The sequence below is a fragment of the Kogia breviceps genome, chromosome 17 (genome assembly GCF_026419965.1).
Source record: "Kogia breviceps isolate mKogBre1 chromosome 17, mKogBre1 haplotype 1, whole genome shotgun sequence".
In the NCBI taxonomy this organism is placed as follows: domain Eukaryota; kingdom Metazoa; phylum Chordata; class Mammalia; order Artiodactyla; family Physeteridae; genus Kogia; species Kogia breviceps.
This window is the reverse complement of record NC_081326.1, coordinates 2,708,809-2,730,988: the sequence shown is the minus strand read 5'-3', so window position 1 is coordinate 2,730,988 and position 22,180 is coordinate 2,708,809. Positions and strand designations below refer to the sequence as shown.

The 22,180-nt window shown below is 50.2% G+C and overlaps 1 protein-coding gene across 7 annotated transcripts in view; it reads right to left on the bottom strand.

Moving 5' to 3' along the window:
• RGS20 (regulator of G protein signaling 20) overlaps positions 1-21,785 on the bottom strand; it is a 49,399-nt gene extending 27,614 nt beyond the window's left edge. For 2 of the 7 annotated variants that reach the window (XM_067017570.1, XM_067017564.1), the window contains exon 1: positions 20,358-20,507. Coding sequence is in view for 1 of the 7 variants with exons in the window: in XM_067017564.1 (XP_066873665.1) it covers positions 20,358-20,426 (69 nt within the window). In the remaining 6 variants the exon portion in view is untranslated. Of the gene's footprint in view, positions 1-9,220; positions 9,291-20,357; positions 20,508-21,072; positions 21,102-21,722 lie in introns of those variants that run through there. The other 5 variants (XM_067017567.1, XM_059043543.2, XM_067017565.1 and 2 more) reach the window with 5 other exon arrangements.
• Positions 21,786-22,180: the final 395 nt, after the last annotated feature.

The window sequence follows — 22,180 nt, the reverse complement described above, 5'->3', positions numbered from 1 at the left end:
ACCATTTGCAAACGAAATTGCAGATATAAGATTTCATCAAAGGCAAAATATTAATTTAAACCTGAGCTTGAAAATAATAAAACTAATTTTTAAAAAACAAACAAAAATCCCCCAGAAAACGTGAATACATGCTGGTGAACATTCAACTAGGCTTCTGTCCGGAACACAGAGGTACACAGAGAGATCACAGCTCCTCTGAACTTTCCAATCCTCCTCCCACCTCCAGAAATAACCAGCTTTAAGGTTTGATGTGATTCTTTCCAGGACCACTTCTACGAAATGAAGAACGTGTAATTAACTTTAGTTTAAAACATAGTTTTAGTATGCTTATCTAAATGGCCTTGGATGCTATCTGTGACTCTGTGCCTCATATTTTTTACTTTAAAAATGTCTCAGAAATCTTCCTGGACAGTACATGTAGCTCCATCTCATTCATTCAATAGTTGGCTAGTATCTCATAGTTTAGATGCCTAGATTTACCATAATGTAACTACTGCTCCCCCCAGAGACCACAAAAGATTGGCAGATTTGATTATTTAAAAATGCTAAACTTCAGGGCTTCCCTGGTGGCGCAGTGGTTGAGGGTCCGCCTGCCGATGCAGGAGACGCGGGTTCGTGCCCCGGTCCGGGAGGATCCCACGTGCCGCGGAGCGGCTGGGCCCGTGAGCCGTGGCCGCTGGGCCTGCGCGTCCGGAGCCTGTGCTCCGCAACGGGAGAGGCCGCAACGGTGAGAGGCCCGCATACCGAAAAAAAAAAAAAAAAAAAAAAAAAAAAAAAAAAAAAAAAATGCTAAACTTCAGAGCCATGAGCAAATATAAACAAGGCTGCCCCTGCCAAGTATGAGAAAGTTTAAGTATCAATAAGAATATTAACTGCAATGAACTGAAACATCACATGTGTGTAAACCCGTGATTTCATAGTGATACTAAAACACTCACTGTTACTTTTAGAAAATGTGAGGGAATCAACTGATTTTGAAAACTGGTAAATAAGGACAGAGAATCAAGTTTTTATTCTGCCTTTTCCTACACAAACGTTACTTCCGGGTAATCCAAGAGTTGATAAGAAGTTTTCTTTTTAGAAAAGTTTACTGTCGAATAAATGAAGGAGAATCTCCCTCCTGGACCGTAAGTATCCAACCTCCTCTCACAGCACTATGCTAGGGCGGTAATTTTACCTTATTTCTTCAGTCTCGCCCTATAAAGATCCCTCCCGATATTTTTTGGAGCCTGTTCAAACGACCGGGTCTTTGTTGCTGCTCTGTATTAGGAACAAAGCTCCCTTCCTCCAGAGCCACGTCTGTTCATTTTTCTTTTGCTGTTTTCTAAGCTTCCCTGGACTGGTACCGACGTGCATCTAAAGAACGCTCTTCCAGGAATATTCTCTGCACAGCATCCTCCAGAGACACTCTCATTTCCTTGTTCTCTGCAGTAATGTTTCTGAGCATTTAGCCCCATTTGCTCCTAATTTTAGCCTCCTTTTGGTCTTTCTACCTTCTACCTTTTCCCAGCCTGGGAAAGCTTTTTCTAACATACTTCCCCTCTGGATGCAAAAGATGAGTTTTTTCACAGATTTACGTTAGTTACAGGTTCTGCACTGACCCTGCCTGCAGGGCGAGCACATCCAGGGTGTGCTCGGTGGTGGTGGGGACAGAGTGGAGGGTTGGGTGGGCCTCCTGCAGGTTCTCCTTGGGGTCTGGTGCTCACCCCGGGGGGCGGGGGTGGACGAAGCTATGATCCAGGTCCCTCTCAGCCCAAGCCCTGGCCCCTCAACCCAGGTAGGACTGGAAGAAATCCAGGGCACAGGCTGGGGAAGGGATTGTTAAGAGGGACTTGTTCGCGAGGGAGGAGGGCCCATCTGGCGTGCTGAGCACGAGGCTTCCAGAACCCAGATGGGAGCTGTTTCTGAGGATGAGGGGCTTTGAGGCTGATGAATCCGACAGGAAGTCTTTTTTGGCTGCTGTTTCTCTTTCATTCAAGAATCTACACAATGGGGACTTCCCTGGAGGTCCAGTGGGTAAGACTCCACGCTTCTAATGCAGGGGGTGCGGGTTCGATCCCTGGTCAGGGAACTAAGATCCCACATGCTGCAAGGCATGGCCAAAAAAAAAAAAAAAAAAAGAAAAGAATCTACACAATGGATAAACAACAAGGTCCTACTGTACAGCACAGGGAACTCTATTCAATATCCTTTGATAAACCATAATGGAAAAGAATAGGAAAAAGAATATATATATATGTATAACTGAATCACTTTGCTGTACAGCAGACATTAACACAGCATAGTAAATCAACTCAACTTCAATAAAATTAAAAAAGAATCTACACAATGGAGTTTGAAAAACAGACCAACTGAAAAAGCAGCAGGGAAGCTTTCACTGCTGAACTCTCCCTCTGAAAACAGCCACAGGTGAATACATCTTTCTCTGAATCACATGCACCAGGCATAAACACCGATTCCCTGAAGCCAATTAAGTCACAAACAGGCCCTCTGCCTGCTCAAGACTCCCACCTGTTATTAGCAGCTGGGAAATGAAATGAATCCAGTCAATAGCAATGTTTCTACTGTTTCGTGGGATCTTGAAGTCAGCGGGTTTTAAGTTTGAGAACGCTGGCAGGTTATAGCCTGCGGCACACTCATCACCAGGAAAAATCCAACTCACTCTGGCTCATGACATATTAAGGACGAGCTGGAATTACTTGCATTAACTTCAGCACAAATAGACCAAAAATCAAATCAAAGCCGTGTGTTCCACTTCATATGACACAGAAAGCTAACAGTTTTTAGTAGCTGGCGGGTTTTAGAGCGAGAGAGCTTAACTCATTGCTCTGTGCAAAACAATGAATTCTCAAAATTTTCTCTTTGGGTTTTATTGTCTGAATAATTTCGGGACTATTTTAAGAAAAAGCTGGTTCACTGTTCGAGTAAGGGAAGTCAACCGAAAGCTTAGTAATAACAATAGACTTTTTAGAATTATGATTATTCCCAGATGGATGCTTACACATGTCCTTAGCTTTTAAAAAACTACTGACGTATGTGACCATCTGTTTTTCAGTGACTTTGAATGGAAATCTTTACTATTTTGTTGATCTCGCTGTCGCCAAGTTTGTAACTTGAACCGCCAAAGGTTTTAAGACTATGACAGTAATGTCTTTTTCTTCTGTTGTTACTAAGTAACCATATTGTATAACTCAACTTTTACAACTGCCTTCGGAAATTATTAGAAATAATAAGAAAGTATGATTGGAAGGAAATGAATAAATTATGCATGCTTTTACTTGTTCTTTCTTAATACCGATCAACAATTACAAAGTATTTTACCAAGTAGTGACTGAAATCTTGACCATGGGCTTTCGGCACCCCAGGAGGCCACGGGAGTTTCTCAAGGAGACTGTGGGTGGCTGCCTTCCGGATGACCGCTTAGCCCAGGGCACCTCTGAAAAGAACTGCACACTCACTAAATCTTTGCTGTGGGGCTGTTTCAGGCAATTTTCAAGTCGCTAAAGAATGTGAATTCTCAGGTTTGGGTAAGAATTTCTGCTAGCTTTTTAGTATTTCAATGAAATAAAGTAAAGCAAGGAATAGGCTCTCTAAGAAGAATTTCTGAGCCATCATGGCAAATTACAGAAAAAACAGGACAAAATATCTGCAACATGGAAAAATTAATGTCTAAGATGGAACTTAGCATTCCTCGGGCAAACCCACCCATCCTCTCCCTCCTACCTTGGTGAGCAGCGTTCCTATCTGTCTAGTTGAAGTTACCCTCAAGTTCCAACTCACAGCAAAACCAGATGAAATCTGTCTCCTGCGCGCCCCTCCGGTCTGCCCCCCCCCCCGCCCCGTTCTCTCTCCACGTGCCGCAGCCCGGGTCGGGTCCACATCGTGGGGCCTTAGATTAGGAAGGACGGCTCCATATCAATCACTCTGCCTCTTTGCTTGCCCCGGGTCACTAGAAAATGGGTTAAATTGTGCAAGGATGTCCTTTCTCCCTCTGAGGTTTTTCTTTTTTCAATTAATTAATTTATTTATTTATGGCTGTGTTGGGTCTTCATTTCTGTGCAAGGGCTTTCTCTAGTTGTGGTTTTTCTTTTTCACTCTGCCTTCTGAAGCATCACTGCAGGTGGTGAGACTTGTGAGGGAGGAAGTTGACCTTTGGATGAATGTGCTTTGGCCTGGGAAATACATTTTCATTTTGGACAGCTGAGAAGGGAAGGCGGGGGGACAGGGAGACAGGCTGCCTGATGCTGCTCTGGCTTGGGCTCTGAAGAAGCACGGAGACGGCCAGGCTGTCAGCCGGGGTCATCGGGTCACAGACTTGCCAACATCACAGGCAGAAGCCAGTCGGGGCTACGGTTTGCTTCTCGCAGTTTCTTGTGTGCTATGGCTCGGGGACCTAACCGCTGCGGAAGGTGGCTTGCTGGAGTGCAGATGTAGCCAAGGTTAAAATGATAATCTGTATATTCTCTATATATTTACGGGGAACACAGACCCTGGCAAAGCTGTTCCCTGCTTTTGGGAAGTCAGAAGAGTGCTTGTCTCGAGGGGGGAGTTCAGGGAGCTGGTAACGTGCTGTTGTGCAGTGTGGGCGTTCGTTACACAGCGTGTTTGGTTTGCGAAAATGTACCAAACCGTATGTGCGCTTTTCTATTTGTAGGGCATCATTTTAAAGAAAGCTAAAAACGCAATCGGGAAAGGCTAGCAGGAGGCAGGGTAATGGAAGAAGTGGGGGGGGGACCCCGCTTTTATAATCACCGGGATACCTGTCCCCGGCCAGGGCACTGACCGCATGAGCCTCGCAGGGGCCACGGGGTAGCGAACACGGGCCTGGGAAGGCCTCCCACGCGAAGCAAGCACGACGGACTCCACATGCCTGCTGGCCCCTCTCTCCTATTTAGCTGCTCCTCCGTGATTTTCCCCCGCTGCAAGGTGTTTTCCTCGTCCTCCCCGTGTTTTTGACCTTGTGTCACAGAGCTGGAAAGCATTGCGAGGAGGAAGCTTTCAAAGAATAATGACTGAGGTGTGTCTGTTGGATGCAGAAATCCAACACAGTTCTTTGCCTAAATCTGGCGTCCGATGTGCACAATCACGCTTTACTGCAAAGGACTGTCGTCCTGTCCAGCATCCTGGGAGACTGTCAGCACAAGACATGAGGAGAAATGGCAGAGGGGATCCCTTCTAAACATCCTTCCCGGCTGCTCCGTTTCATGGTTTCCCAAATGTTGAAAATATGCCGAGTCTTTGTTTGATGGCTTCTCAGGAGGTTCAGGTAAAGAGCGACCCAGTTATAAATCTAGCGTAAAGAGGTTAAAAATACGACTTGCGTTTGTTTTCAAAGGGTTCTCCTGTTGAGCTGATCACAAACGTGTACTGAGCACCCCCTGTATGCATCAGCGCTGCAGGCGCTGGACCACGGGGGTGAACTAGACTGTTTCTGCCAGGGGTTCCAGGGAGAGAAGCAGACACAAGCCATGAAAACAAACAGGCTGGAGAACTCCGGGTCCGAGAAGTGTTGCCGAGATGGGAAATGGTTGAGACCCTAGAGCATGGCGTGGGGACGACAGTCACAGTCTGGTCTCTGAAGGGCGAGGGGGTCTCTGAGGAGGGGGCAGCTGAGGAGAGGACTGTGACAAGCCGCGTGGGGCGTGAGGCTTCTAGGAAGGAACTGCCGCCGCAAATGAGACGGCCATGCCCCTGGACCACGCAGGAAGTGCGGCGGAGGAGGAAGGATGGAGGCTGCTGAGGACAGGTGAGCACAGGTGAGGGCAGGTGAGGACAGGTGAGCACAGGTGAGGGCAGGTGAGCACAGGTGAGGACAGGTGAGGACAGGTGAGCGCAGGTGAGGACAGGTGAGCGCAGGTGAGGACAGGTGAGCACAGGTGAGGGCCGGTGAGCACAGGTGAGGGCCAGGCAGCGGGGAATGGGCCGGAGGCCTCAGAGACCAGGGAGCTTGTGGAGGAAAGGATCGGAGCGGGCGAGCGTGCGGGAAGGGCGGTGCGGTCATGGCGCGGGGATGGGGTCTGAGGTTGAGGTCTCCCAGGAGGTGCGGGCGGTCCTCGCCGACCCCAGGGATGGCTGAGGTAGGGGCTGACGTGGGGGGAGGGCAGCGGACTTCTGGGGTCGAGAAATCGAGGCGCTGGGAGACCAGAGGACAGCACAGGTCATTGACAAGGATGCTGAAGAAATAGGAGAATGATGCCAGGACCGGCGCCGGAGAGGAAATGATGGCCGCACGCTAGTCTTCTACGCGAGGGGCAGGGACCAGAGGGCGAGCAGATACTGCAGGGAGCGGTACTGAGGGTTCGGCCTAGGACATGCATTCCCAAGAAGTGTTCTCTTTATCGTGGTACATGCACGTGACAGAAAACACACCACTTTAACCATTTCTAGGTGTCCGGCTCAGTGGCGCTAAGCGCATTCCCTGTTTTCCAGCCCTCAGCTCCATCCGCCTCCAGAGCGCTGCTTCTTCCCAGACTGAAACTCTGTCCCCATTAAACACTGACTCCCCCCACCGCAGCCCCTGGCATCCACTGCTCTGCTCCCTGTCTCTGTGAATGTGACTCTTCTAGGTTCCTCAGATAAGAAGAATCGTACAATATGTGTCTTTTTGTGACTGGGCTACGTCACTTGGCATCACGTCTTTGAGGGGCCTCATGGTGTGTCCGTGTCAGACCTGAGAGGGAGGGTTTTGGGAGAAGACAGTGAGGAATTGTCTTGGAAATTGCAACGGGAGCAAGGAGACGCCCATCTGACTTCTAAGAGTGGACGTTAAGCGGTGCAATTTCAGCGGAAAAGTGTCCCCGATTACCAGGGCCGTGGGAGAGGTGCTGTCCTCGGAAGAGCTGCCACACTTCAGGGAGAGACAAGAGGGGAGGGACTTTGGGGGACAGTGTGGAGAGCTAGGGGCGTCTTGTGATGACCGGCTGGGTCCCAGTGGGCGTGGTGGAGGGGCACCTGATGAGGTCCGATCACGGGGCGGGCGGCCCTGAGCTGACCAGGATCAGAGAGGCCCAAGGGCGTTTAACTGGGGCTCCTGCATGTCTCGGGCTGCCAGCCCACAGCTGGCACTTACAGAAGGATCGCTGGAAAACACGAGCAATCGATCAAGAATTTTAAAAAGTCTGTGTAGTGGGAATGTAGGAAAAGCCATCGTGGGCTTTCAGGTCAGAGGTCCTTCCAGTCTGACCTTTGCACTTGTGAGGCCGGGACCAAATTCCCTCACCTTTCTAAGCCCCCCACCTCCTCATTTGTATGATATGAGCTACGCTGAGATTTGATAAAAGTAGTAAATGAGAGAATGTACATGAAAGGCCTCTGAAACCATGAAGTGCTAATCCAATGCCATAATTATTCCTCTGACTTAGTACTTACTGATGACATTTAATGTAGAAGGCAACGGTAAGTCCTTAAACTGTCTTTAATAAGTAACATTTATAACGAAGCTTCCTGTCCTAAATTATGAGCTGGAGCTATGGAAACGCTTATGGATGAGGCGTCCTTTCCTCCTCACGGGTGGGAGCAGGAATCCAGCCGGAGCTCGTAAAGCTCGCCGCGCTCTGGTCCGTCTGCTGGGGCGCCTCTGACTCACACTATTTGCTGAGCACAGATCTCACACGCACCAGGCCTGGATGAATATATTTGTTGGTTGAAGAACTTCTTTTCCACCAGTTACAGCAGATGGGTTATGAAATGTATTAATGTCTGTGCAAATTAAGGATAATAAAAAGGTACAAAAAGGCGTGTTCAGAAGTAACTAACTAGCCTTTTCTACTCTTTTCAGGTCTGTCTGGGCAAGTTTTGTCTCTTTGTCTCTTTTTTCACAGATTCTACCTTTCCCCACAGAACATTCTCCGTGATCCTTACTGAATGGTAACGCTGGGCTCTTCAGACTTTGCCTCACGTACATTACTAGTTAGAATTTTCATCTGTGACGATGATCCTATTATACATGATATGAGATATCCAGCTCCCATCCTATTTAAAGCTTTTAGGCCGTGAGTAATTTGAATCCCTAAAAGCCTTCAGCATCTGAGCTCTCATCCCCAAAACCTGTGTATCACTTCCCTCTGGCCCTTCTTCATTGGTACTTTTGGGGCTTGTTAACTGTCATTAAATTTTCCTGTTAGCATGTGAAATGGTGGATACCAAAAGGAAACTTAAGTTAGATCCTTTGATTTTATTTCCTATAGGAGATTATCTTTAATTGGATCTTTGGTCTGTCCTTCTGAATTTGCGGTACGCGGGCCTCTCACTGTCGTGGCCTCTCCCGTTGCGGGGCACAGGCTCCGGACGCGCAGGCGCAGCGGCCATGGCTCACGGGCCCAGTCGCTCCGCGGCATGTGGGATCTTCCCGGACCGGGGCCCGAACCTGCGTCCCCTGCATTGGCAGGCGGACTCTCAACCACTGCGCCACCAGGGAAGCCCTGTCCTTCTGAATTTTTACTTTTTTTTTTCCTTGAGAGTACATTGTTTTTCTAAGAAATGTCATTGTTATTGGTTGAACTTACTTTCACATAGGCGGTTTCCTACAAGAACCTGGTAATACTCCACACTGACATCTAGGTTACAGATCAGAGGCAGGCACACATATTCTGTAAAGCACCGGAGAGTAGATACGGTAGCCACCGTGGGCTCGTTACAGCTGTCGACTGCCCCATCAGCCCCAAAACTGTCACAGACGTCACACCCATGAACGCGTGGGGCTGGGTGTCAATAAAACCTTATTTATGGACACTGAAATTCGAACTGCATAAAATTTCGGTGTCACAAAATGTTACTCTTCTTCGACTTCCTTCCCCCAACGATTAAGAAAGCGAGGAACTACTGAGCTTCCGCGTGGGTGAACACACCCGGAGGAGCTGGGAGGGTGGGACACCCAGGGAGGGGGGCAGCTCCCCGCCCCTCCCGCAGGCCTTGCCCTCAGACTCCTTCCATTTGGCATTCCTGAGTTACTGACACCCTCCTCCCCGCCCAGCAAGGAGGGAGCCTGCCAGGGCGGCCACTTTTCCCTGTGTCCGCAGCCTGCAGGCCCACTCCATCAAGATTTTGGACTTGCTAAGTTCTGTGAGCCAGTTCCTCAAAAGCAATGTCCCTCCCTCCCTCTCCCTCTCTCCCTCTCTCCCTCTCTCCCTCTCTCCCTCTCTCCCTCTCTCTCTCTCTCTCTATATATATATATATATATATATAAAATAAGTAAATAAACAATGTTTAAAAACATAAAAACCTTTCTTAGTGCAGAGACCATAGAACGACAGGCGGCCGCGGTCTGGCTTTGGACACGGGCCTCAGTTAAGCTGTAATAAATACACAGAAATGCTCAGCGGACTGTTCACAGTGTGAGAAAGGAGGTGCAGGTTCTATGGCAGAAACAGCCATTGATTAGGCTCAAGAATTTCCCGCCACGAGCCCCCGAAGTTTAGCACCACAGCGCAGACTCACGTCTCTGCCTCTAGCCCCCCGCCAGCCCCTGCTTTCAAAACACCCCGATGCAGCTGTCCCCCGGCACCACAGTGGCAGCTCCAGTGGACGTCTCGGACTCCGGCGTCGAAACGGACTCAAGCCCCGCCCCCTGCCCCGGCTGTCTCCTCCCCCGTGGGCTTCAAGTCCACCACTCACGCCCCAGGAGTCACCTAGACCCTTCTTTTCACCTCACTCCTTGGTGAGCTTGCGCCCTTCTCTCCAAACCCACTGCTCACCCTCCAAAACGCCTCCCCCTCTGCTCTGTCCCCCAGGTTTCTGGCTACCGTGGCAGAGATGAGTAGTTGCAATAGACACCACATGGCCCTCAAGGCCTAAAATAGTTACTGTTTTAAAATAGAATCCAGACTTTGTGAGTCCCCTCCTGTGGCCGTCAATGGTAATACACGACACCAGAATAAAATCTCAGCTCTTGACCAGAGCCTGCCTTTTCCCCGAACAATGTCCAACGAATGCACAGCTTCCGCTCGGTCTACATGAGCAAAGGTGGCGGTAAACCACACCTTCCATTTACTCTGTGGAGCTGTCCCCGCGCAGGCCGTCTGGCTCCAGGCACGGGTCCCTCTCAACACCCGCCCAGCCTCTGAACAGGCTGCGGTCGGACAGACTGCGGTCGTTTTTGGACGCCCATCGGTGGTCTGCAGCCGATCAGAACGGGCTAAGGGACACGCCAGCACGCGGTCACCTTGGTTCCGCACCGCCTTCGCGTTCCCGAGACAGTTCCCGGCGGCCGGGCCGACGGGGCGAAAGTTTTTGTCTGCTCTTCCTAGTGGGTGTGCGACAGGATCTCTGTTCCTCAAGGTGTGGGTTTTCTACAATTCGCACCAAAATATCTCCTGAATTTTAGGTCCCCGTGCCCTCGGCATGAAGCGTTCGATGGCTAGTGTACTGAACAAGCAGATCTAAAATCGAAATGGCTTGAGACGTTTAACGGTTATGCATCTCGGACTCGTTGTAGGGAACCACGGCCATTCGATTCTCCTTTGGGGAGACCACATAAGGCAGTCAGACGCGGGGATTTAGCAATAAAACCCCCATCCTAAGGGAGGCATCCAAGGCTCAGAAAGGACCGGTTTCCATTAAAAAATCACCCCTATGCAGTCTGATTCTCAGACTCCTTTTGATATATTTTAACAAATACGTGCTCTATCTAAGTTAGAATTTATAGTTTTATTTCCTTCATGATTTTGAACAGATCATTAGAAGATAAGGGAAAAAATATGTCTTTTGGGGGTTAGTTTATGAGACGTGTTTACCACAAACAGGTGAGTTATGCAGTTATTAGATTTTGCACTTTTTCCACACCTCTTTGTGCCATTGTATTCACCCCTCCTTTAACCCACATTTATTCCCCCTGGTCTGGTATGCTGTTCAGTTGTTTTGGTTAATAAGGACTTCATTTTGCCAAAAGAACAGTACAGAACTTCCAAGTCATTTAAAGGTCTAGAAATAACTTACTTGCTTTAGCGGAAACTTAGCTCTAATGAGAATTTGATAAATTCTAGCTTGTTGTAAACTAGACCCCATAATCTTTTTTTTTTTTTTTGGCCTCGCTGCACGGCATGCAGGAGCTTAATTCCCTGACCAGGGATCGAACCCGTGCCCCCTGCAGTGGAAGTGCGGAGTCCTAACCACCGGACCGCCAGGGAGGTCCCGAGACCCCATAATTCTTGTGCCTTGATTTAAATCTGCATACAGATTGTAAAGAGTGCGGTCAGATGCTAGACCCGCAAAGCCGGCTCTTATCACCCTAGAGAACTGAACACAGATGCATCTTGGGCCTCAGGGATGCAGGCTGGAACGCTATCCCGCTGGCTGGGGAGGGGGCGGGCGTTCAGGAGAGGCCTGCTACTCCAGAGCCATCCAACTGCCCCCAGGACTACTATTTACATTCTAAATTTACAGTAGAACTTAATTGTTTCCATATACTAGTGAGGTCTTTTTTTAAAAGAAACAAATGCTGAAGTCAAAATAAAAGAGCAAAGGGGTAACAGGAAATTTAATATAAAAAATAATTATATTTAAATAACATGGAGATAACATTAAAATTACTCACAGACCCCACAGACTCTCCTCTGCAAAGATCAACCAGCTGTCCTTTCCAGAAAATAGTTAGCCTTTTCTTCATATTTCCTAATATGGTTTTCTTGTTGCCAACATCTTATAATAAACCCTAGTGGATATAACACGAAGTAGCTAGATGTGATTTTTGCCGAGAGCAGACTACTTTGGATGCAATTCTTCCTGCCACTAAAATTTATTTATTTATTTACTTGGATTTATTTGGTCTACAAAGAGAACGATTTTGGCAAAATATGAATGCATAAAATTATTCAGAAATATTTTCATAGATATTAAGTCATAGGTATAGGCATTCATATCAAAGAACTTTTTTCAGCACCTTGTTTGAATGGTAAAAGTTTCAGAATCTGTACCAGATATAAATATATGTTTAAAATCAGATTATCCATGTTTCAGGGGCCTAAAATAATGATGGATAAATATTAGAGGAATAATGATAACAGTGGTAGCTGTTATAACAAGATATAATTATAACAAGATTATAATTATAACATTATAACAATATATAATCCATCATTATATCTTGTTATAAAGTAAGTGTAATTATCCCCGTTGTACATATTTGGAATCTGAGGCTCACAGAACTAGCAAGCAGAGTCAAAATTCAAACCCAGTTCTCTTTCATTCCAGTGCTCATGCTTTTTACATCACACAACTGCAATCTGAAGCGGGAAGAGTTGCAGGGATTATAATGTACTTCTTTTCCTTCTAACATTTTTAAACTCACAAAACATGTATTGCATTTTATATTCATACACGGCAAAATTTTTAATGTTCGTTTTCTAAATTGCATTGGAAACAAATGATACTATAGAAAGATAAAAAATGTGATTCAAAGATAGAAGAAAAAGAAACTTAATTCAAGAAAAATGGTAATAGGTCAGCTCCTGAGCAACAACTAAAATGTTAGATGGATAACTGAAATCCCATTTCTAAAGACATCAAAGAGCTGTGGAGGCAAAAAGGCAAAAAGGCTGAATTAACTAAAGTGTCTGAGGGAGAGTTCCTCCCCAGGGAGCAGTCTGTCACTGTGTGTCTCCTTCCCTGAGGGCGTATGTGGACTCAGGGCATGGGTTGAGGCTAGAGTCTCAGATGGGAGAGCTCCTCTCCCTTCAATAACAAGGTCTCCCTCAGACACACGGCTGCCCTCCTAGTGACCTTTACCAGACCGTGGAAGCCACCTGGGGAAGGTGGGGGCAGAAAGAAGCCTCTGAAGGTGAGACGGAGTCTCCTAGTCTTTCAAGACTGAGAAGACAGAAACCCGTTAGGCTCTAAATCCGAAGCCCAGGAGAAAACACCTGAGGAATGGGAAGTAACGGAGGTTACGTAAGTCTTACTAAAATTGCAACCCATCCCAACCCATTTCAATCCCTGTTAGGACTGACGTCATCAGCTACTCATTCTCACAGAGCAAATCCCTCCAAGGGAGATTCCTTGCTGGTGGAAGATGTAATACAAACCTACATGGTTCCTTTATATATGATGTCTACATACAACAAAAATTACTAGATACATGAAGAGACAGAAAAACGTGATCAATGATTAAAAAACAAACAACAGGTACAGGCTCATAAAAACCTCAACACTGGATTTAGTAGGCAAGAATTAGATGGAAAAACTGATGAAAACATGAAGAATTTCATCAGAAAATTGAAATGTATTAACAAGCATCAAATGGACATACTACATTTAGAATAAAACCGTTTTTGAAATTAATGATCACTAGACGATTTAACAGAAGACTGGGCACAGCAGAAGACAGGTCACGTGAACTAAAACACACGTTAAAAGAAAGTATTCAAGTTGAAGGAGAGACAAAAAATGGACAAAACCTAGGATTGAATAAAAGACATACATATGATTTGAGTCTCAGAGCAGGAGAGAAAGGGAGAAAACCACTAAGAAGCAATATCTGGAGAGACATTGAGTGAAAAATTTCCAAAGCTGATGAAAGAGATCAGTTCACAGATACAAGGAGCCCAATGAATCCAAAGCAGGACAAATATAAAACCACACCTAGGCACATTGTGTTCAAACAGTGGCAAGCCAAACACAAAGAGAAAAATTTTAAATGAGCCAGAGAAAGAAGACATGTCACCTTCATAGAAGCATGACTTTTCAGCAGAAACTACAGAAGTCGAAAGGTAATGGAATGAGAGTGTAAAGGCAAGACAGAGATTGGGATTTGCAACACACACACAGATAGAGACACACACACACATTTTTGACAATAACTTATATCCAGCATATATTAAAAACTCTTACAAATCAATAAGAAAAACACAGACCATACAACAGAAAAATAGGCCAAAAACTTGTAGAGGCAGTTTACAAGAGAAGATATACAAATGGCTGAAAAAAGATGCTCAGCATCATTAGTAATCAGGGAAATACAAATTAAAACCACAATGCTAAACCTCTATGGACACCAGAATGACTACAAGTAAATCAGTGGACAATACTAAGTGCTGGTGAGGATGTGAAGCAATATATGTTGCTGGTAGAGGTGTAAGTCGGTTTGGCGTGTAAAAACCGCCAGTATCTAATAAAGCTAAACATATACTGGATCTATTACCCAGCAATTGCATTCCTGAGCATCCAATGGAAATCAGGGCTTAATGTTTATCAAAAGACATGAATAAGAATGTTCACATTAGCAGTATTCACAGTGGAAACAACTCAGATGTCCTTTAGGAGTGGAATGGAGGGATCTCCCTGGTGGCACAGTGGTTAAGGATCCACCTGCCGAGGCAGGGGACACGGGTTCGAGACCTGGTCCGGGAAGATCCCACATGCCGCAGGGCAACTAAGCCTGCGAGCCACAACTACTGAGCCTGCGCTCCAGAGCCCGCGAGCCACAACTACCGAGCCCGTGAGCCGCAAATACTGTAAGCCCGCGTGCCTAGAGCCCGTGCTTTGCAACGAGAGAAGCCCGCACACCGCAACGAAGAGCAGCCCCCGCTGTCCACAACTAGAGAAAGCCCGCGCACAGCAATGAAGACCCAACGTAACCAAAAATAAATAAATTAAAAAAAACCAAAAAGGGTGGAATGGATACGTGAACTGGGGTGTATTCACACAAAGGAACACTGCATTGAAAAGTAACAATATATGCAACAACAGTGAATGAATTTCAAAAACATAATGCTGAGCTAAAGAACCAGCTGCAAAGAACATGTACTGTCTAATTCTAGAAGAGGTGCGACACCAAGCACAACTAATATGTGGTTGGGGAACTTAGACCAGCGGGTTACCTGTGAGTATTGGCGGGGAGGAAGCAAGAGGGGGTCTTGCGGACACAGGCCGAGAAGATGCCGTATCTTGATCTAGAGCAGTGGTGAGCCCCCAGGGCGCATTTGGCAATGCCTAGAGACATTTTTGGTTGTCACTTCCAGGGAGGGGATGCTACCGGCATCCAGCGGTAAAGGACAGGGATGCTGTTAAACATCCCGCAACACACAGTTCAGCCTCCCACTGGGAAGTGTCAACCCAAAATGTCCAGAGTGCTGAGGCTGAGACATCCTGATCCAGATGAGGGTACCACGAGGGTAACTGAGAGCGGGTACACTTTACTATAAAGTATAACAAACGATGTTAAAAAAATCAGGCCTCTCATAAAAATAGCTATAGTTCCTCAATGAAATTTAGAAAACGTACAGGAAACTTCGTTTCCATTTTATAAATAGTCTAATTTATTAAAGAGTCCTGGGCTTCCCTGGTGGCGCAGTCGTTGCGAGTCCGCCTGCCGATGCAGGGGACACGGGTTCGTGCCCCGGTCCGGGAAGATCCCACATGCTGCGCAGCAACTAGGCCCGTGAGCCATGGCCGCCGAGCCTGCGCGTCCGGAGCCTGTGCTCCGCAACGGGAGAGGCCACAGCAGTGAGAGGCCTGCGTACCGCAAAAAAAAAAAAAAAAAAAAAGAGTCCTAACCACCTGAACTTGCCAGGAATTGCATTAAGCCTGGAAGAACTAGACTCTTTGTATGCAGTCCCTATTAAATGGAAAAAAGTATCTACACCTTTCTATATAGCAGGAGATGCACAAATTAGAATCTGGGTTATCACAGAAATGGATATTTGTAGAAACACAATAAGGGTATATGGTAAAGTCCGTACATCTGGGTTTCTCTTGCATCCACTACAATACAAATAGAGAAAAACATACATGTACTTTTAAAAACAAGTCTCATAACCTCGATTCCAAGGATAGTAACTTCTTGCCATTATTTATCAACAAGATTTTTACATAAATTAAGGAACTACTGGTCCCTTAAATCTGATTATCACCACACCCTGAGACATAAAAGTCACGTAGAAGTGTTGGGTAGGGCATGGGTTGCACAATTCTTTCCAGTGTCTTGCATAAACGCAACAGCTATACAAGCCTGTGTGGATCTAGCCAAACAGCCCCAGAAGGGCTGGAAGTGCTGGCTGTGTTGCAGCCTTAGAACGACGGGCTCCACAAACTCGTGTTCTAGCTCTGCAGCAAACACCGTCCAGTTAACATCAGAGGTGACAGGGGCGCAAGCAGAGACAAGCCAGAGAAGAAGATGTTTCCCTCCACTTCACCGTTGGGCTGAGGTGCACACGGTCAACCCTGGACCGCAGGAAGTCCAACTGCTGGGTGACCCTGCACGAGATGCCGTTGTCTAAAATCCAAACACTGATAGGTACTTGGGAAGGAGTGTACAATGTAAAGTAAAATTAATTAATAACTAGAAACCGAGCATTCCCAAACCATCAAGGTCAACTGGCTGTAATAATCACTGAAATAACTAGAGTGAAATATCACTGCTGGGCAACAGAGCATATGACTCATTCTTCACAGACGACTCCCCATGCAAATAGCTGGAAATCTAATCAGCTGGATCCTATGAATTCATAATCACGGAATATCACCTTGGGCACTCAGTCATATCGGGCTTTGCCGGGAAGAGCTGCCGCAGAAGCCCATTCAATCGTACTGGGAGCGGACTCACCCCGTGTAGCGCTGTCTAACCTCTTGAACTGACTGCTCAAGGTAACATTCAGGGACCATCTCAGCAGAGTGTCGGCTAGTCAGTGTGTACGAAATGCTAGGCTCTGACTCGGCATGGACCTATTAGTTGCTGCTGACACTATAGGTATTGGAACAGAAGCTCACACTGTGAGTCACCTGGTTGCTGTACAGAAAACCAATCAGCAATATTCCCAGTTGAACAGTGATTCACGTTATAATCATAATGGGACCTGACTTGATACGTGTGATTTCAAAACTCAGTTCTGCTGGACTGGCTTGGGAGCCTGCTAGAAAGTCACTCCCTGCCTAATGCCCTGGATTTCTGTCTAAGAACATGTGTCCAGAGAGGCAACATCAAGGGTAAGACATCACGCTCACGATTAGAGAGAACCATGGTTTCCTTCTTCAAGGACGCAGGCACAGTTCCTAGAAGTGCCTTCCCTGGCAGACACAGCATTCCTGTAAATAACTTCGCAAGGCCAGACACTCACGTGAAAGGCTCTGCCATGTAATTTCTACACCGCTTATGTGAGGTCTGGACCTTTAAGCCACTAGCTGCATGTGTTCGTGAAAGGTGAATGTCATTAGACGGCCACATACAGAAATGAAAAAACAGCAGAACTTTTGAAACTACTGTTCAAGTGTCTGGATCGAAACCAGTCACCTGGCAATTGCATTAAAATAAGAAAACTTTTTTTTCCTTTTTCACGCTTGCTTGTCTACAAAATCTGGAATAATAAAACCTCCTGGTATGTAATCTTGAAAGACTTTCCTAGAGAGCTCTCTTACAGGAAAGACCTTCAAAGCCATCAGGAAGTAGATTTTTAAACATTTAAGAAAAGCTCAAAACTGATTTCTAATGTAAAACCACTACAAGGGATTAACAGAATATGCAGCCAAATGTGGGACCTTAAATTATAACGCTGGCTCTACCACTTGCTTGATCTCGGACCTTCCCATAACTCAAGCAAGTCATGTGGTCATGTCTTCTGATGTGGGGGACCATGATAGAGTGGTCGGCCAGCAGTAGCCACAATACTGCCTGGCCTTTCTTATGTTGCTGATGACACACGCTTGTATATTTTTTCTTTATGTCATACCTTCTGGTTTCCTATTTGTTAAAGGTTCATAAATCTGCAGCAAACAGGAAATCACCTGTGTGGTGTGTAAGAGGCCTGGGCAGAGTCAGAAGACCTAATTCTAATCCCATTCCAGCCTCTATTTAGCTGCAGATATCTGACCTTTAACCTCTCCGAATGTTTCCTCACCTGTAAAGTGAAGGAGGTAAAATAAATAATCCGACTTTTAGCATTCTCTCTCTCTCTCTCTCTCTCTCTATATATATATATATATATTTTTTTTTTTGCAGTACGCGGGCCTCTCACTTGCTGTGGCCTCTCCCGTTGTGGAGCACAGGCTCCGGACGCGCAGGCTCAGCGGCCATGGCTCACGGGCCCTCCCGCTCGGCGGCATGTGGGATCTTCCCGGACCAGGGCACGAACCCCGTGTCCCCTGAATCGGCAGGCGGACTCTCAACCGCTGCGCCACCAGGGAAGCCCTATCATTCTATATTTTTTATATCAAGGGCATTTTGGCTAAAATGTCTACAATGATCTTAGAGAAGTTAGCATGTCTAGCTCCTAAGTTTCCACACTCTCTTAAGTAAAACTGACTCAGGGCAATATTTTAATGCAGACATCGGATTTTCTGTATATACCATGACCTAATACATAGTTTAATGCATATCTGTTTTACAAAGTGAAATATTTTGAAGGTTAGAGATAATTTTCTTAAAATGCTATTTGAATCACTGCATATAAATACTGCATAATTATTTGAAACAAAAGGGCCCAGATGATGTAGAAATGTACCGTTTTTAAATTTAGATACTGACAGAAAACATTTTCTATTTTTCTAATTTTGACGGACATCTTCTATTTCATCACGTATACTCTTTATAACAAACAAAATGTGCATTTTGTTCCTGATCTTTTAATATTTTGAAGTCTACTTAGCCAATTTAGCACCAATACAATAACAATAGTAACTTTTGTTTGGTATGTGTCAGAGCTCTGCTGTATTAATTTACTGAATGCTGGCAGCCAACCTGTGAGGCAGGTATTTTTCTTATCCCCATTTTACAGATGATAAAACTAGGGCACCGAGAGGTTAAGCAACTTGCCCGAGGTCACACCGCTAGGCTGAAATTTACAGTTACTGAGTCCAGGGCTCTTACCCATTAGGCAATTTGCCCGTCATATGCGATACTGATACTGATACAAGACTCCAGTTAAGGAACAGGAGATAAACCGGACGAAGCCCAGTAGAAAATCAGGTTGTAACCAAAAAACTAAGAGTTTACAGATAGAGTCTTTCCATGACACATCTCCTTTGCCAAGTCTGGGGAGGAATTCACACCATTTCGTGAACTCGGACCCCTGTTTGGTCAATTCCACAATCTGGAACCACCAGAAGTGAAAGAAGCCAAGCCACGCAGGGGCCCTGCGACCTGCGCTCCAGAGGAGGGGGGGCTGACCCAGGACGGTAACGAGACGGTGCACAAGCTCCCCGCCTCCGGGGCCACCGCGAGCTCCCGCGGGCGAGTGACTGCTGCTGCCCGCCCGTGGGCGAGGGCCGTTCCGCCCCTGCTGCGGTCGCCGCAACCCGCGCCCTCCGGCCCATCGGCTGGGCGGGGGCGGACAAAGAGCGCTCGGCCTCGGGCGGATTCTCCCGAGGAAGGGTTGTGGGAGCGAGTTCCCTCGGAGCGGCCGCCCCCTCCCGGCCAGAAACTCGGCCTCGGCGCTCACTCCTCCGCCCGGCCCGCCTCGCGGGGCGCGGGGGGCTGAGCTGCTGGCGGGGCCACGTCCCCCGCCCCGCGCCCGCGCCCGCGCCCGCGCCCGCGCCCTTCGCCGCCGCCGGGCTCGCTCCGCGCCGCGGCCGCCCGCCCGGGCTCTCCTCGGACGCCGGCGACTCCCGGGGGCTCGCGAGCCGCTCGGGTCCCCGCGCGCTGCCCTCCCCAGACCCCTCCCCCGCCGGCCCTCCCTTCCTGCCCCCACCCCCGCCGCGGGAGTGCCCCGGGCGCACCAGCCAAGCCCGCCGGAAGCCCGCCGCCTCCGCGACCTCCCCTCCCCCGCCCACTCCGCCCACCCCCGGGGGAGGGGAGCCGCCGCGCCCGCCGACCCCCCCGAAGCCCAGTCCCTGCCGCGCGCCGCCGTCCCGGAGGTCCCCAAAGCCCGGGCGCCAGACTCCTTCCAACTTCCGAGCGCAGCCCCGAGAGCGCGGAAGACTCAATCGCCGGGCTTCTGCAAGAAAAATACCCGCGGCGCCCGCCTACCCCCCGCCCCCCTCGGCTCGGGCAGAGCGTGGGGACGGTTCTCCCCATTCGGTTTTCCGAGCTTCAGGGCCCCCGGGGTCCGCGGCGGGCGCCCGCTTCCCGCCCGGCTCCTAGGGTCCCCGCCGTGGTGGCGCGTCTCCGCTGCGACTCCGGGAGCGTCTCTGCTTCCTTCCCACCGGCGCTCAGACCGCCCGCCTCCGGCGCTCGGTGTTTCCCAGGTCTGCTTCGGGTGTCAGGAGCCCACCCACTCGCTGACGCCGGGCCACAGAGGTCGGCCCGTGCGGACGCCCCGGCGGAGCCCCTTGAGACGCGGTCACACCCCAAGCCCCGCACGCCCTGCACGCCGACCCGCTCCCGCCACCGCGGTCCAGCCCAGCGTGCGCGCCGCCCGGCCCCGGCCACCTCCCGGCCCGAGGCCCCAGGGCGAGCCCGGGAGGGAGAAGGGGGCACTGAGGAGGTGGGTACTCACGCTTCCACCGTCTGCCCCGCGGGCCCGAGGGGGAGCTGCGGCCCGCGCGCCTCCGTCGGCCGTGCGCATGCGTCCCGTGAGCGCCTTCTCTTTATGATAATTCTAGGTGCTGCCCTCGCTACGCCCGCGATCGCTCTCCCGGCTTTCCTCTTCCTCTGGCTCTCCGTCTTTCCCGTCGCCTTCTTCTCCCCCCCGCCCTCCCTCGCCTCTGCCTCTCCCCGCCCCTCCCTCCCCCTTCCCCGGCCGGGCCACCCAGGGCTCGCTTCCCTCCCGCGGCGGCGCGCTCCTCTGCGGCGGGGCTTGGGGCGGGGGTCCCCATCCATGCCGGGACCGTGGTTTCCTTCTTCAGCCTCGGGTTAGGAAGTACCGAGAGTGTGGGTGCCGCAGAGCCCCTCGGCTCTCCCTGTGCTTGGGCGCGGGGGGGCCGAGCGGGACCCCGGCGTGCGGGGAGCGCGCTGGATCTTGTGAATGGAGCGGGCGGGGGGAGGCACCCGTGTCTGCGCGCGGGGTGCGCGGCGCGCCGGGGTGCTCTTACCCGGAGGGTCCGGCCGTGGATTCTCCGCCTCTGGAGGCCGGTCCCCACCCTCTCCCTTTCCCCGGGGTGCCTCTCCAGCTCTACCCCCGCCCCACCCGGCTGCAGCCTCCGCCTCCGGAGGTACCAAACTGGAAAGGGGTTCCTCGCCCCCTCCCCGCCTGCCGGAGCCGAAGGTCCCACCTGGCTGGGTGGCGGGGGGCGGTGGCTGACTCCCGACCCCGGAGTCCGGGGAAGGGGCGGACCCGGAGCGTGGCGGGAATCCCGCCGCCGCCGCCCAGCTCTGCGGGCACGGAGCCCTGGAGCCCCCGGTGTGCCCTCGGGAGACGCGGTCGGACCTCCGGGCCGTGCGCCCGAGCTCGGCGGGCTAAACCGAAGCTGGAAGCCGACCTGACACTAAACTAACATCACGTCATTTCCTCCCTGGCCTCCCGAGCGCGCCGTAGCCGGGGGCTGGGGAGTGGGAGCGCGAGGAGGGGGCGGAGGCTGGTCCGGGGGAGGCGTGGAGGAGGGGCGGGAGAGCGACGCGAGAGTTCGAGAAGCGGCTTCGGGCGGGACGGGCGCTCCCCCCTCTTCCGTAGGCTCTGGGAGGAAGTGGCCCGAGAAGAGTAGCTTCGAGGGTCTCCTGGGGGGAGGGGTGTCCGGCGGGCCGCCGGCGCCTTTCCCGTGAGCGCTCTCGGCCGGGTCTCGACCTTCCCACCCGCCCCCCTCCCCTTGCAAGCGGGAGCCCTGCTCGCCCCACGTGGAGTGGGTCAGTCGGGGTTAGGGAGGAACCCGGGAAACTGGCGTCCCGCTGATGCCGCGGATGGGGCGGCGGAGACCACCGTACTCACGGGCCTGGGCGAGCTCTGCCCGGCGCCGGCGTCCTCTTCCCGGGGCGGGCGTCCCCCTGGGGGTCGGCCGGGCAGGGCCAGAGCTGCCCGAAGCAGGAGCGAGAGGCGGCCCGGCCGCTCCTCCTGCCCCGGCGCGAGCCCAGCGGCCGGCAGGACGGGGAGCAGAAGAGAGAAGTCCGGGCGCCGCAGGGGAGCCCCAGGAAGGGGTCGCTGGAGAAGGTGAGCGAAGAAGCGCGCGAGGCCGGAGAGCGTGCCGGACAGGAGGCCGAGCAGCTTCGGGGCAGCGGGCGAGCCTGGGAGCTGTGCAGGGCCGGCGGCGGGCAGGGCGAGAGGAGGGGGAGGAGAGAAACAAAACCACACACCGTCACTGTCGGCTCCCGCTACAGACCGAAGAAAAGGTGCAGAGTGCCAGCTACCGCGGCATTTCGAGGCATCGCTTTCGGGGTGCAAGAGAAGGT